We start from the raw sequence: 15999 nt of genomic DNA, 5'->3' as shown, positions 1-15999 counted from the left end.
TTCAGTTTTGCAGTTTTCCTGGCAAAGTCCTTCAATGTCTTAAAAAAGAAAATCTCAACATTTTTCTCTGGGAGAAAGCAGTAAGTTCCCAAATCCAACCTGCTGCTGGGTCTGGGTCACCAGACATGAAGCAGCTTGTGGGGACTGTTCTGCATCATCAAAATAATTCATTTGTGCACTTAAACACCTAAGGTCCTTTCTATATTAAAAACAAGAAAAGAAAAAAAGTGCCCTGATGGCTACGAAGGGCCAGGTTGAAACAGGAGCACCACTGGCACCCTGGGATGGAGCCCACAGCCTCAGGAAATGCAGCTGCACTTTTCCTCTTAGAGCCACTCTGCCAGGGGATGCTGTGCCCTCCTTGCCCAGCTTTCTGGGCTGGGTGGGGACAACACAGGCACCAAGTGCCCTTCCCCACCTTCATCCTCCTCCTTCCCACTGCTGTGGCTGTGGCCCCGTGTGTGACCCTCGGCGTCCCAGCTGGTCCCTTCACCATGGCAGTCCCAGCAAAGGGAGCTCAGCCAGCTTCTCCATCGCCTCGTTACCTTCCCCTGGCATCTCCTCTTGCAGGAGGCTCTGTGAGCAGGTTGATAAATGCAAGGCATGGTGCTCTGACAGCTCCTGGTGTGCAGCCACCTCCTGCAGGGAAGAGCTCGCTGGCAGCCAGGCTGGGGGAGCAAGGAGAATGTGGAAGGCTCGTGTTGGGACTCTGATGTTTGCCCAGGTGTGCGCTGGCCCATCTAGGCCAACACCAGTCAGAGAAGTGCCCTGGGCTCTGTGCAGACTCCTCAGAGCCCACTGCACCCCGCTGGCATCTCACACCCTAAACTCGGGTAAAGCCCCACATCCTGCCCCAGCCCCCTCCATTCTGGCTCCCCCAGAACTCCAGCCTTGCAGAGCTCCTGGGAACCCCCACCTCCAGCACAAACCTGCACCCAGAGCCACTCAGAAGCGCCCACCCCCAGCCAGGAGAGCAGCACACCAAGGCTTTGGTATCTCCAGCTCTGAGAGACAAACCCCAGCATCAGCTCCTGTTCCTGGGAGGGTCAGTGTAAGGTTTCTAATCCATGTGCATCCTAGACCAGTACTTGGGGAAGGAGAGGACCTTTGTGCATGGCCAGCACAAAGCCAGAGCTGCCCCTGCAAATATAGAGGGGCATCTGGGTGACACAGCTCTCTTGGGCTGTCCCCACAAGCATCTGCAGCCTGCTAATGGCATCTGACATCAGAGCCCACAGGTCCCTCTGCCAGAGCTGAGTCTTGCAGGTGACACTTGTGGCACATGGGATTTGGCCATGGACCTACCTCCATTCCCTGCCCTGCACTCATCCCCACCCTGCATCCATCTCAGTCCTTCCTGTTGGCCGCCAACCTCTCCTTCCCAAGAACTCTGGCCAAAACTTAAGAAGGTCTGAGCCCAGGTACTCCTATTCCTGTCCCCTCTCCTGTTGGGTCTCACTTCAGATGTAAACACAGGTGTAGATCACCTTTCTCCACACTGTGCCACCTTGAGCTGACAGGGCCACCCCTCCATTCCCACCTCCCCTGTCTGCTCCATCCCACAGAGAATTCAGGGCTCCAGTGCTTAAACAGTCACACAGAGCTGGCTGATATCTTGGATCCCAGCAGCCATAAAAGCAATCGAGGCAGAGAGTGGAGCAAGGAGAAGGGTGGGACAGAAGGCACGGGGATGGTGCTGTGCATGGTGCATGCCTGGCATGGGTCTGGTGCAGCTCCAACCTGGCACAGCTCTGCTGCCACCATGTCCTACCCTCACAGTAATTAAGGGAGCAAAAATAAACAAGGATGGTTTTATCCCTGCAGGGTTAATCCCTCCCCCTGCGGTGGCATGTGCCTGCAGGGCTGCCCCAGAGGTTGGGAATGAGGCAGACAAAGCTGCTGGAAATGGAAATTTCCCAGGAAGGAAGGAAATCACTTCTTTCAGCCATCACCCACCAACAACTTTATCTGCTGCTGTCGTATCCCTAAATAACTCCTGGAAACAGCTGCTTGGAGTTTGCATCTCCTACACCTCTGCTCCTCTCTTGACCTTGAGAAATGGGCTCATGCAGTCCCAATTTCCAAAGTCATTCATCCCAAGCAGAGGGAAAACATCTGGACTTGCAGCACCACTACCTGACCCTGCACAGCCCTTCAACAACAAGCAAAGACTTTGGCAAGGCTGGATCTGTAAGACTGGGCAGGAAAACCATGAGCCTGTGGTGGGTCTGGAGTCAAGGACGTGCTTGGGGGCCTCTGGGAGGAGGGATGATGCTGTGCCTTGAGTGAAGTGGCTTCCTGGGCACAGTGGGGCTGGTGTCCCACTCCAGTGACCCCAGAGCCAACGTGTTCTCCATCCCTGCCCAGGGCTGGGGATGGATCTGGACGGGAAGAGCGCATGAGGGATGTGCCAGGGAGAGCAAGGACTGAGGGTGGGTTAAGGCAGGCCCGGAGCTGTGCTCAGCCAAGGCGCTGAGGTCAGCACTCTCCGGAGCCATCTGTTCCCGGCCAGGCCCCGGTGCAGACGGGCACACCGGGCTCCGGGTGCCGCAGTTCGGTGACTCCTGCGGCGAGGGGCCGGCTCTGGGCCCGCCGGGCTCCGGGTGCCGCAGTTCGGTGATTCCTGTGGAGAGGGGCCGGCTCTGGGCCCGCCGGGCTCCGGGTGCCGCAGTTCGGTGATTCCTGTGGAGAGGGGCCGGCTCTGGGCCCGCCGGGCTCCGGGTGCCGCAGTTCGGTGATTCCTGTGGAGAGGGGCCGGCTCTGGGCCCGCCGCGCTCCGGGTGCCGCAGTTCGGTGATTCCTGTGGAGAGGGGCCGGCACAGGCCCGGCCGCCGCCCCTGCGCCACGGGGATGGGGCTGGAAAATCGAGAATTAGCCACGCTGGGGAAAAGCCTTTTCAACCATTCTTCTGGTCGCGTGAGCTGGCTTTTAAACAGCAACACAGCTCCTCAGTGCCAGGCCAGAGATCCAACTCCAGCTGGTTTTTCCCTTATTCGAGAGCGCAGGAAACCTCCTGCTTTGTGGGCTCTAAATACTCACTGGAAGAGGCCAACTTCAGCAGGCAGTCAACTAGCCAAGCCAGTGAGAGATCTGCTCTTGTCTTCTGGGAATGGTTGGAAAGTGAAGCATCAACAGGACTTCTGGGATGTGCCAGACCTGCTGCTCCAAGGCAGGAGCCCACAGACAGCCCACGAACCTGAAGAGCTTGCCCGGACATCTTCAGACAGGGAAACTGAGGCAAGGCAGTGCAAAGCTACAAGAGGAAGTTGCAAAGACCCAAATGGAACCATGTCACCACCCCACAGTGTGACAAGCTCGGCCCCACAGCCAGCCTGGCTGCCTTGCAGAGAAGCACACGGGAGACAGGGAGGGAAGTGGGAGCAGGGAGCCATGTCCAGCCACTCTCCAGGCCATCGCTCACCACATGCTGACCTCCAGCAGCTTTGTGCAGCCTCATTAAAGCTAAGCTGAGCCATAATTCATCCAAGCAGGGCAATCCACATGCAGAGCTGGCAGCGACGGCTTTCACTGTTTCAGGCCTCTTTCCAACAGCAGACGGGTGTCACTCACAGCATCGCCTTTCCAGCTCCTCACCTGCATCAGAAAATGGCTTTGGAGCTGCTGTGTGGCAGCTCAGGAGAGCGGGGGGCGAGGGGATGGCTGCCCGGCCAGGCTGCCCTGCTGCCCCTCCGCGCTGGGGACACACCAGGGGCAAACACAAGGTTACTCCTGCCTGAAAGCAGAGCCCGGATGCGAGCGGGAGCCTGCAGGGCTGCCCCAGGCTGCCCGGAGCCCCGGCCCGGGGGTGCCAGGTCACCCCATCCCCGCCCGGCCCCACGCTCCCCGGTGCGGGCTCCCAGCGCCACCTAACGACGCGGCGGCGGGGACAGGGATAGGGACAGGGACCTTCCTGGGCGGGGACAGGGACCTTCCTGAGCGGGATGCATCCCCGAGCCCTGAGGAGGATGGAGGGCGGCGACAGCGATGGGGAGGCAGAAGAACCCTGGACACAGGGCTGGGGCTTGGGCTCGTAGGCAGAAGAGGAAAGGGAGCTGGAAGCGTTGAATAAAAATTTACATGATTGTAGCCATCCTCCCTCTGCCCATGAGGCTCAGTCCCCTGTCCCTGCCCTTCACTGACCTTCATCATCCCATGATTTTCCCACAGACCAGCATTAACCCCAGGGCCTTGGCCAAGTTCAGGGTTGAGCAAAGTCACTGAGCTCAGCAAGGACAGACACTCCTGTTAATCTGTTATCACAGCCCAAAAACTACCCTGAAGCATCCTCAGTTTGGGAACAGCCACGTGCCAAGCTCAGCATGAGCACAGTGGCCTTTTCCACCGCTACAAAAGCACCCTGGCATCAACATTCAAGGCGATGTGGAAGAAAATCCTGGGGAGGATCCATCTCCTCTCTTCCCAAAACCTTCAGATTTGATGCAGCCACAACAAGCCCTTGGCTGTCACATTCCTGGTTGGGCTGCCAAGCCGAACTGCTGCTCCCCGTGGTAGGTGCAGCCCCCTCGCCTCCCTCCCCCTTCCCAAAGCTCTGATTCACCTCGGAACCCAGCACTGATGTAATCTCCTGCTCCAGAGTTCAGCATTAGGACTGCATCAGCCACGAGACGTAAGGAGAGCCACATCACACAAACAGCTGTTCCACAAAAGCTTTATTGCTCGTTTGAGTACGAGTTCCCATTATCACATTTCCTGAGTTTCTTAATGAGCTTTCAAATGAGATTTAAATAGAAAAGTATGGGAGAGAAAAAGGGAAAAATAGGGAGAAGTCAGAGATCTCCCTTCCTTGAGTTGAGTCAGAGATGAGGTGAGAGAACAGTGCCCTGTGGGCAAGTCCTCTGCCGTGAGAGGGCTGGGCTGAGGTGGAGGTTGCCCTAGCTTGATCTCTCCTCTGCCTCCATCACAGAGCCACTGCCACTGTCACCGTTTCCACAGGCCAGGGAGGAGGGGCTGCAATCCTGCAGTGCTCTGGCAGGGAGCACGGGGGGGCTGGGGACAGCCAGGGAAGGGGCCCCGCTGACGCTGCCCCTGCGCCAGGGATAAAAGGAGATTACAGCTCACGGCTTGTAATCTGTCTTAAAACCTGACACCGTCACCGTAGGCAATCTGGGCTAAGAGAAGCATATAATAGGCTTCAAAACACACAGACAAAAAAAAACCACCCCACCAGTGAAAGGAGAGAAAGAGCTCAAGGCACTGCTTGCACCAGTCAGCACTGGCAGGTACCAATGGACACAGGATCCCTCATGATCCTGAACAAGGCAATTACATGCTTGTTATCCCAATCTACCCCGTAAGACAGACTGTGGGCAGCAGAAGGCAAATTAACTGTGGAAAGTAGAAAGCAAATTAATGCCCTTTTCTACTTGTGTAGAGCTCACAAGTGGAGAGCACCCAGAGCTGCCTTGCCTTGGGACATTGCAGGACCTGCAGCTCCGAGGTCAAGGCAGTGGCAGACAAAGAGCCCAGACTCAAGTTGTAGGTCCATTTTGGCTTCCCTGTAAGGGTTTATTTTTAAAAAACATCATTATTAAAAGATGCCTGCTCTGGCATGAATGACAAGGCAACAAACCCATTTGGCTTGTGGCTTAGAGGGGAGGCAGCAAGACACAGGGAAACTTCTCCATGCGACCTGCTGTGATACAGTGGCTGGTCAGGAGTTCCCCAGGTGCACACACGCCTCCCTTCACCTGCACTGCATGATTCATTAATGTTTCAAAGACAGACAAGAATCACCCCCGGGAATGGTACCTGGCTGCAGGGATGTGGGGCCAGCCAACAGCCTCAGGTCTTGAGACTTTGGGAACCCAGAGTTCATTATTACCAGAGAGGCCCCAGTGTCACACACCCCTCCAGAGCCACCACCAGCCCCAGACAGAAGCCCTGTGCTCCTGGCTCTGCTCATGACCCACTGGTGTTGCCCCAGGACGGTCCCACTGCGGCAGTGCCAGGGCCCCACCAGGGCTGCCTCAGTGACCGATGATCCGCAGCATCTCCGCAGGATCCACGATCTTCTCCCGGGGTTTGCCAGCAGCTTTGCCTCTCGCCACTTCAGCAGCATCAATCTTCTCCCAGTCCGAGAAGGAAACGGGACGGACCCCTGCAGTGATGGTGAGAGACAGGAGAGAGAACTTAACCAAGTAAGAACAAGTTCAGCCTCACCTCCCCATTGGCAGGGCCCTGATGCGGCAGCAGAGCTGCCCTTTTCCGACACGGTGTCAGAGCTCAGCCTCGCAAAGGAGAAATAATTCCTAACGCCACAAGGAGAGGGGTGGCAGGTTCCAGTCGGCTCGGATCAGTCAGACCTTTGTGAGCCGTAACAACAGCGAGCACAAACCACCTCGGGGGACAAAATGCTTCCAGTTCACTGTTAAACCTCAGACAGTTTAAGAGGCAAAACACACACACACACTTTAATTGAATGTCTTTAAACACAGCTACAGCAAATTACTCTCCTGGGCATTTTAATCTTTCCCCTAACTTGCTTGGAAGGATTACTAGGAAAACCACTCAAGAGCAATAGCTCACTGTCTCGGCAGCTGACACTGACATTTTACCCAAGGTCTGTGCTGCTTTTATTGGCCCTTCCCAGAAAGTGGTCATTAACCTCAGCAATGACACAGATATTTGAGAGAATTCAAGCCTTGTTCTCCCTGGGCTTTGGAACATCAAAACAGCAGAATAATCCATTCCCATAGTTCGGACTCTGCTCCCTCACAGATCCAGGAGGAGTTTGGCTGCGTTGATCCCTCCTGCTGGCTGCTACCGACCCTCGCACTGACCTCGGCTGTGCAGGATGCTCTCCACAAGCCCAAAGCCTTCTCTGGAAGTGGATATATCCAGCACACCCCCCTGGAGATCCTCCAGCAGAGACTGGGCAGTATCAAAGCTGTCGTTCATGGTGGTGATGATCACGCCTGTGGGTCCTCTCTTCACCCACCCGCTGCAGTACAGACCTGCAGGGGCACATGGAGCAGCCAGGCTCAGGTCAGCATGTGGCCTTGGACTCTTCTGGCTGCAAGTCCCTGCCCTCTTCCCCACCTAGGTGATGTGAACAGACTCTTACACAGTGCTGTGGCAGGAGTTTGTGTACCTACAGATCAGCACAAAGCAGCTGCATGGGCTGTGTCACTTTAGTAACAGGATGCAGTAAAACCCCTGTGCTAAACCAGACAACCCTAAAGAGATGGAGACTGGCCAGCTCTTAACCCCTGACAGAGGCACCTCATGCCCTCAGTTCCCACTCTCCAAGGTGTGCAATACCCATACCCTTGGTGAATGAACTTCCCACACCAAAGCCCCCAGCCCAGCAGCTGTGCTCAGCAGGACCCATGCAAATCCCTGTGGATCCAGACCTGGGACACCCTCGACTCTGCCCGAGCTGTTGGGGATGACCCCGCGCTGGCTGTCGAAGGGCACGGCCGGGTCCAGCGGCAGGCTCCGGTAGCCGATGCTGCTCAGCACCAGCCCACACTCCAGCTCCTCCACATCTCCAGTGGGAATGGCTTTGGCAGAGTCACCCGAGCCCTGAGAGAGGGAGGAAAAGGCTGCTGACCACCACAGTCACCACTGCAGAGCAACAGCCCTCTCCAGTCCCCTTTGGCATCTTTGACCCCTGGGTATTTGCTAAAGGCCATTCTGCAGCAGCATCAGGGAAAGAGCTCCCTTTGGAAAAACTCTTCGTGGTACCAGCTCTTTAGGTACCAGATTCCCTAAGAGCCTGCCAGAGGCCACTCCTGACAGCCAGGGAACACAGAGGTGTCTTTGGGGAGATTCCCAAGGGATGGATGTGTCCTGCTCCACCCCAGCCCCCCGGTACCTCGAGGCGGGTCAGGGCCATGCGGACGCCCCTCGCCCTGCTCCCATCAGCACTGGGCAGCACTTCCTGGGGGCTGCGCTGGAACTTCAGCCCCCACTCCCGGGGGGCTGCTGCCCCTGCTGCCCCTGCCTGCATCTCCACTGGCTTCTCTAGGGCTGTTTTGATCATCAGCTCAGTCAGTCGCTTCCTGGGCCTGGAAGCATCTAGGAAAAGAGAGAAATCTTCACAACAGGAATCAGCAAAAACCCCTTGAGACACAGCACTGGGCCAAGGCCATGGCAGGGCAGTGTCACTATGTGAGTCGGTCATGTTGGTGGGAGCCTGACACCTTTGAGATGACAAACTGCAAGTCAAAGTGACCAGAGGACCTCCAGAGGCTTGAGGCCAGTGGGACACACAAATCAAAGTCTGCAATTTCCTGTCTTGCTGGTGCTTGGAGGCAGCAGCCCGTGGAGAAGAGCAGGTCTCTGGACACCCTTGAACTCAGTGTTTTCTTTTCAGGTCTGCAGGAAGCTCTTAAATCAACGGCCTTGGGATCTCCCCTGCAAGGTTCCCTCAGCCCTCCTGAGCCTCCTGCCCTCATCACTCAGAGTGTAAGCACTAAGTGGCTGCACAAACAGAGATACACAATGTTCCCTTGTCTTGGTGCCTCCTGGCACTCTGAGGACATGACACACCATGGTAACAGCCTTCATAAGCCAGGCATTAAGTACAGGACAAGACTTTTTCTGATGTACACTCTGGGTACCTGCAGATCACTCCTGGTTGCTCACCTGCCAAGGTGAGTCCCTGTCTGGAGAAGCATGGCACACTTCCCTCACCTTTGACAGCACTTTCGAGGCCTGTGAAGTCAGCAGGGTCCAGGACAGCTCTGGCACCAGGCAGGTTTATCATCTCCCGCAGCTCCTGGCAATTGTGGGCAGGAAAATGTAACCTCCAGCAGAGAGAGGACAGCCCCAAACCCCCAGGAGTCAGGAAATGGGTGCAGGAAGGAGGATGCCTGGGATCCACACTCACCCCCAAACCACCTCTCCCCACCAGGGACAGGCAGTTTGGGGCTCAGCTCTGGGAAACAGCAGCACCTCCAGCCTCACCTTGATGGTGAAAGCAACTTGGAGAGGTCCCCTCCTCCCAACCAGCCAGACACGCTTCACCTTGCTGCAGGCAAGAGCTGCCAGGGAGCTGTCAGTGATGTCTGTCTTCTGCAAAACAGAGACAGCAGAGTGGGATGAGGGCAGATCTGGAGGGAGCTGGGGAGAAGGCACAGCCTCTGAAGGTGAAAAATCAGCAGAAAAGCTGGCTGTGCATGCAGAGAGCCCGGGCGAGGACGGGAAAGAAGTCATCTCCCTTTGCACAGAGCTATTTGCACAGCTGGTCCCTCATCACTGAATGTTCTTTCCGAGGCCATAATGCACCAGAGGTAACGAGCCAGCAGCCCGTGACTGCCTCGGGGGATCCACCCAGCAGGTTCACCTTGGGGCTAACAGAGCAAAGCCTTCACTCAGCTCCATCCTGAGGTGCCTGCAGATGCTGTTGGGGAAATTCCCAGGCTCTGGATGAAACCTGCTGCAAACCACAGCTCAAATCAGCACCTGCCTGCCCCAGGCAGCTCCAGCACAAGCACAAGCCTCAGCCTGGCACTGGCACCTCACAGAAATCCTGTGCTCTGTTTCTAGACTGCAAGATCTTTTCCAGAGAAAACACGACGGGAGAGACACAAGGTCACCAGGATAAACCATTCCAGACCAATATTCCTGTCAGGAACTACCTGCCCACCCTGGCACTCATACCAGTGCCACGTCTTTTGCAGCACTGCTCCCAGCTGGCTTAAGTCACTGGCTGGCAGTGTCTCCAAGTTTAGGGGCTTTTATAATTTAATTTAGATATTAATACAGGAAGCTGCTGCACAGGTGTAACAAACCTTGTGGCATTTCTCCCAGAGGGAAAGCCTTTGCTGCCAACATCTGGGGCAGCAGCTGTATGGAGCAGCTGGTGCACACCAGCTCCCAGCTGTCTGTAGGGATGAGGTCCACCAGTCTGCCCAGTGCCACCAGCTGAAACCAGGCTGCTGCCCTCAGCTCCAGCAGAAAAAGATAAACCTCAACAGAAGTTTCTGCTTTGGTGGCAGAAGAGAGAAAGTGGCTCCTCTTTTGCTTCTCATAGAGATGATGCTCAATTTCCAATGCTTTGGATGCCAGCAGAGCAATCCAGAGGCCTCTGCAGCATCACCCAAGTCATGGCCACAGCCTTGGATCACTCCCTACAGACTGTGAATCCATGGGTGCACCCGAGAGGCAGCAGCCTTCCCGGGGAAACATCCCAAAGACAGAGGAGTTTGAGGTTTTACCTGAGATGGGTGGGAGCCAGCAGCCACCCAGCAGGGAGGGAATCTAGGGCATGGGCTGCCCTCATGGGGCAGAGCTGCCATCACTCACCCTGAGGAGCTGCAGTGGGGACAGCAGGATGCGGGCAATGTCCAGTGCCACGTTGCCATGACCCAGGATCAGTGCTGTCTCACAGCTCAGGTCAGGCTTTAGCTGTGGGGAGAGACCCAGCTGTGATGAATCCACATGGCCTCCACAATGTCCAGCCCTTTAGACCCGCTCCTACCACCCAAACTCCCTTCCACCCTGCTCTGCCCCAAAAAGAGGTGATGCAACTTGGGAAACTCCACACCAGCCCCCTCCCCAAGCAGACACAGCAACACAGCTGCTCCAGGCACCCCAGATGATCCCCATTCCCTCCTTTCCTGCCCTCCTGGGAGCAGGAGCTGTTTTGGCCAAAAAGGCTCCTCAGGAAGCAGAGCATCACCCCTACAGGTTCCCATCTGGCTCTGCCAAAATGTGCTGCCAACGTGCACAGCCAGCTAATCCACTCTCACTGATGTGCAAATTGTTCACATTTCTACCATCTAAGAAGGATTTAACATGGCTTCTGCTAATCTTTTCCAATTGCAGGCCTTTCAGGACTTAATCTGGAGCTGAATGCCTGTATTGGGATGGAAAGAAGGATGGGAGGAAGGGCAGGGAAGCACAGGGCCATACTCACATCCTGGTTCTCAGGCAGCCCGTTGTACCAGCCCACAAAGGCTCGGGCTGAGTAAACACCAGGGAGGTTCTCCCCTGGGATCCCCAGGACCCGATTGTCTTCAGCACCATAACTCTGAGGAGGCAGCAGGCACAGTCAGAGATGTCACTATGTGCAGGATTTGACACCAAAACACAAATCTCCCCTCCCAGCTGCTTCCAGGGTCACTGCACAGCTGTGATATCCCCTCCCAAAGGCTGAGCTACTCAGTGGAAGGGCTAAACACAGCCTAAGCACAGGGGCTTCATCCACCTCATCGTCCTGGGCTCCAGAGCCAAATTCAATGTCCTTGGTCCAAGGCAGAGCATGACAAGCTGAGGACTGATCAGCAAGGACAAATCCATGGCAGGCTAAAATAAGCAGTGGCCAGCACAGGGAGAAGTTTCAGAGACCTGCACTTGATGCCATGCTCCAGCACACACCCCCTGTAAGGGCTTTGGATGAGCCTGCGAGCACCTGCGCCGTCCCAAGGCTGGGAAGAGCTGCCCATGGTAACAAGGCACCCAGAAACACCTCGCCCAAACACTATGCCAGTGGAGAATAACCCTGCAGACCTTCCCCAGGACTCGTGGGGCACCAAGGCTCGGGTACCCACCAGCACCACGGCGTGGTACGCCTGCTGCAGCTCCGGCACCGTCACGTCCCTGCCCACGGCGACGTTCCCGTAGAAGCCGCAGCGCCCCGAGCGCGCCGTCTGCGTGAAGGTGTTGGTGACGTTCTGCAGAGAGCACAGAGCCACAGCTGCAGCCAGGCCAAGGCTGCTGCTCACAGCACATCCCTGGGCCTGCCCCCTGCAGCCTTGAGATCTTCACCGCCTCATCCCAATCAAGGTATTCTGAGACTCTTATCTACCAGCAGCCAGAGATAACTCACGGGGAGATAAGCACAGCTGCGACTTGGCACTCTCTCCACCACCCTTTGTGAAAGGAAAATCCATATTTTGTACCCACCTAGGGAGCACAGGACCTTCCCAGAACATTCAGCCCCTCAGAATAAACCCCACTGCAGGGGAAAACTCCTTCCCAAAAGTGAGGTTTGCAGCCCACCTGGTCCCCTCTGCTGGCATCTCATCTCAACCCTTCCTGAAAGCCCCTTCCTCGAGAGAGGATGCAGGGCACAATGGCATCCAGGCCTTTTTCTTCTGAGTGATCAGGGCTACACAGCAAAACCACCCCTCCCAGCCCTGCAGCCCCAGATGGACTCAGCCTGGGGACAGGACAGACACCACCACAACAGCTGGGGCAGTGTCTGCAGCATGTCCATTCCTCCCCTCTCACACACAGGGATCCAGGCATTTTGGTCTTTGGGTCTCCAGGGATTAGAGGAAATCACTGCAAGATATTGCTGTGTCTGGATCTCCATGTCTGGATCTTCTGTGTCCTACCCTTCCAACCATCTCCGACACAGCAGATACTCCTGGGTACCACTCACTGCCAGGCAAAGGAAAATGGCTGGGAAATCCTTGCTTTATCTTTTCCTTGCCCAGGGGAGCCCCTACAGCTCAACTCCACAGCCCCCATGAGATCTGTGTGTTCCCAGAATGGGTACTGCTTGAGGGGCAAACAGCAGCAGCAATGAGCAGCCCAGGGACACAGAAACCCATCTGTGCTCCTTGGCCCTGCTCTGAGCCAGGCTGACCAGCACCAGGAGCAGCACTTCCTATCACAAGCCCCTGGTTGTGGCCCACTGTCCTGAGCCCTTATGGCAAGTGTCCCATGTCACCCGTCTGTGGCCTCAGCATGGACAAGGAGGAGACCTGGACCTCTCTGGCCTGACAGCTCCATGTCACAGAGAGCCTGGGGCACCAGGAAGGACAGTGACCACCTCAGCTGCACCCACCACTGTCCCCACACTCAACCACACAGCAAGGGCAGGGAGCCAGCACCAACCTTGACCTCAGGGTGGTCTGGGGCCACTCCAAAACGCACGAGCCCAAAGGGAACGGGCAGCTTCTCATAGATGTCCACCAGGGCCCCACCATGGTGCTGCAGGAGGAGAAAGTCACAGCCAGGATGAGGACAGAAAGGTCTCAGCAGCCTAGCAACACTCATCTGCAGCTGGGGGAATACAGGGCAGGAGGATGGGCTGCAGCAAGCCAGACACAGCCTGTTCCAGACCCTTCCATGATGCTGCACCTGTTACTGCCAGCTCAGACCACAAGATGTAGCACAGAGTGACCCCAGCCACCATCAAGTCCATCTTGTGGGGCTCCATCTCCCTGCCCAGTCCTGAGCTCCTTTTCCACACTACCCTGGTGGGTCTCCAGTACCTGGGGGGCTGATCAGAGAGCCTCAGGCCAGCTGGGAAGCAGCCAGTACAGCACCCTGGGGGCTGGGGACCTGCCAGACATCTCCCAGTCCCCAGCAGAGATGCCCATGCCCTGACATGGCCTGGGCTGAGTCACCTCAGGGTCAGAGCCTTAGACAGACCCTTGGCTGCAAGGCTTTTGTTATCTTGTATTTTGAGTCAGCCTCTTCCCGAGATTAAGCAGCCCTGAAATTCGTCCCTGAGGCTTAGTAACAGCTATTTTCCAACACATTCCAGAGACAGCACAGCATGGTTTAATGATGGGGTTAAGCTGCTGTATCTCTGGAGGGTGCCAGTAGCCCAGTTCTGTGTTCAGGTCTCATTTCCCAACAGACCTGACTGCCCAGAGCACTGGAATCTGCAGACATAAGGTAAAGCATCACCCATGTGTCTTAATTCTGCTGGGGGAGGAGAGCAGGTCCCACACAGCCACTTCAAACACACAGTTAATGTCATTCCTGCTGGGTGACAACAGCTTTGAGCGAGGCAGATTCCTGCTGATTATTTGATTCTAGAAAAGTCACTTGGGATGAACTCACAGCAACCAAAGTCCTGAATGGACGACCCAGGGGCAGGGCAGGGATGAAAGCAGTGGCACCGACCCCAACCAAATAGGCCCAGAAGGACTTTGTGGGGTCTGGGCAGCCCCAAGCTGCCTCCCAACAACACCGACCTGGCTGGAGCAGGGCCAGGAGCCCACAAACCCAGCCCAGCAGCGCTGAGAGGCAGGCAGGGCAGAGGCCTCCCCCGCGGGCAGATCCCATGGCGGTACCTTGAGGATGTGCTGAGCCGTGTAGAAGCCGGCGGGGCCGCTGCCCACCACGCAGACCCGGGGCGCCGGGGCAGCCGAGCACAGCCACCGCCGCAGACCTGCGGGGGAGAACGACAGGCAGGGCGTGAAGGCACCGGAGCCGGCACCGGCCAGGGCCGGCACGGCCCCTCCCCGGAGCCCGGCACCCACCCAGCGGGGCTCGGCCCCCCGCGCCGGTCATGGCCGAGTTCTGCACCGCACCGGGAGCTCAGCGACAGCGGCCTTGGCGCTTGGGGGCCGGCGGGTGTGAACGGCTGCAGAGCCCAGAACCGAGAGCCCGAGCCCGCGCACCGGGTCCCGGGGGCCGCACGGTTCCCTCAGCCCCAGGAGTGGAGCAGAGCCCTGTGGGGCGCGGTTCCCGCGGCTCCCTCAGCCCCAGGGGTGGAGCAGGCCCTGCGGGGCGCGGTTCCCTCAGCCCCAGGGGTGGAGCAGGCCCTGCGGGGCGCGGTTCCCGCAGTTCCCTCAGCCCCGCGGTTCCCTCAGCCCCGGCTGCCCCGCTCCGGGCCCGCTCCCCCAGGGCACGCGTTCCCCGGGCCGCTTTCCGCTGCCGCTACCGGGCCCCGCCCCTCACCGGCCAGGCCCCGCCCCTCCTCCTCACTGACCAATCGTGAGGCGACACAGCGCCTTGCTTAGCATAGCCCCTCCTCCCGTCACCGCCCGGCCCCGCCCCCGCCCCGCCAGCCAATGGCAGCGCGCCATTCCCACGGCGGCGGACCGGAAGCGCGGTGTTACCATAGAGAGGCGGGGAAGGAAGGGCCGCCTGGCGGCCGCTCGCACCGCCGCTCTCTATGGTGAGACGTCCGCGGTACCCGGCGCGCTCCCGCAGCATCATCATCATCACCATCATCATCATCACTGATGCTGCTGATTGCCTGCCCCCCTTTGCCGCCCAGACAGCGACCAGCTGCCGAGATCTGCCGGGGAAAGCGAACCTCAGACTGATTTTAACCATGCGCTGCACAGTGACCTTGCTCTTGCCAGGAGAAAACCCCAGCGTCCTTCAGTAAAGAGTAAAACATTAACGCCAGAGAGAGTGGATAAATGATGCTGGCAGAACTCCTGCCCCAGCGTCCCTACGGTCGCTGCTTTATTTCCTCCTTCATCCCCATCAGAGCGCATTTCAGATGCTGGTGCTCTCACCTCCATGCAGGATCACTACATCCCATCTTGTTCAGCCACTGCACAACACACCAGACAGAAAAATCATCTCAGCGGCCCCAGCAGACATTGAAAAGTTGGCCAGATGCCAGAGCACGCAGGCAAGTGCTTGACGGGGCTTTTAAAATGCAATTAAGACCATGAGGAGTTTAGAGCCAGGAGCTGGTTGTAATATGGATCATAAAACTCACACACTTTCTCTCCTGGTTGTGGAAATGAGCTGATGGCTTTCTGCAAAGGCACGCTGGAAACAGCAGCTGGCTCTGTGCCTCCTTCTGCACCCGCTCCTTCAGGAGGGCTGTGGCCAGGACCAGGAATTGCAGCAGCTCCAAACCCTCATCCTCAGGTCAGCACAGCAACCACTGAGACCTGCCCAGAGGAGCAAGGCTGAAGGCTCCAAATATCACCACAGGGGTCATCCACAAAAGCAGCAGGTTTAAATTTGGAGGGTTCCAAACCCAGGAGTCAGAATCCTCCTTTTTTTCCAGAATTCTCCCTTTCCCCTTTAACTTCTGTATGCACCAGTTCTGGCAGGGAATAATCCATCTATTTCCCAAACCACAGGCTGTCTCCTGCTGGCTGAGGGACCTGCAAACACTTTCCTTCAGCTGGCATTGCTTTAAACAACATCCACAAAATGCAGCTGGGGAGGAGCTGTTGCTCTGACCAATGCCCGGGAACATTTTGGGGCTTGATCTCTTGCAGCAGAGCGGGCAAAAGAGCATTTTGTGCCCACACAGAGGAACATGTGGGGTTAAGATTATCCTGCCTGAACCAAAAGCACCTCTAATGCTCCCTC

The 15999-nt window shown here is 57.0% G+C and overlaps 1 protein-coding gene across 1 annotated transcript; it reads right to left on the bottom strand.

Moving 5' to 3' along the window:
* Positions 1-4655: 4655 nt before the first annotated feature.
* Positions 4656-14495, bottom strand: FDXR (ferredoxin reductase). The gene is made up of 12 exons (XM_059485700.1): positions 14193-14495; positions 14004-14101; positions 12814-12909; positions 11520-11642; positions 10886-10999; positions 10273-10374; positions 8932-9039; positions 8659-8743; positions 7838-8040; positions 7374-7545; positions 6801-6974; positions 4656-6118 (listed from the first exon to the last, which is right to left on the bottom strand). Exons 1-12 carry the CDS (start codon positions 14221-14223, stop codon positions 5988-5990), a joined length of 1437 nt encoding a protein of 478 aa, XP_059341683.1. The 5' UTR covers positions 14224-14495; the 3' UTR covers positions 4656-5987.
* Between the last annotated feature and the right edge of the window lie 1504 nt (positions 14496-15999).

This window comes from Ammospiza nelsoni, chromosome 19, assembly GCF_027579445.1.
Source record: "Ammospiza nelsoni isolate bAmmNel1 chromosome 19, bAmmNel1.pri, whole genome shotgun sequence".
NCBI lineage: Eukaryota > Metazoa > Chordata > Aves > Passeriformes > Passerellidae > Ammospiza > Ammospiza nelsoni.
Note: the sequence above shows the minus strand (reverse complement) of the source record. Positions and strands in the feature narration are given on the sequence as shown.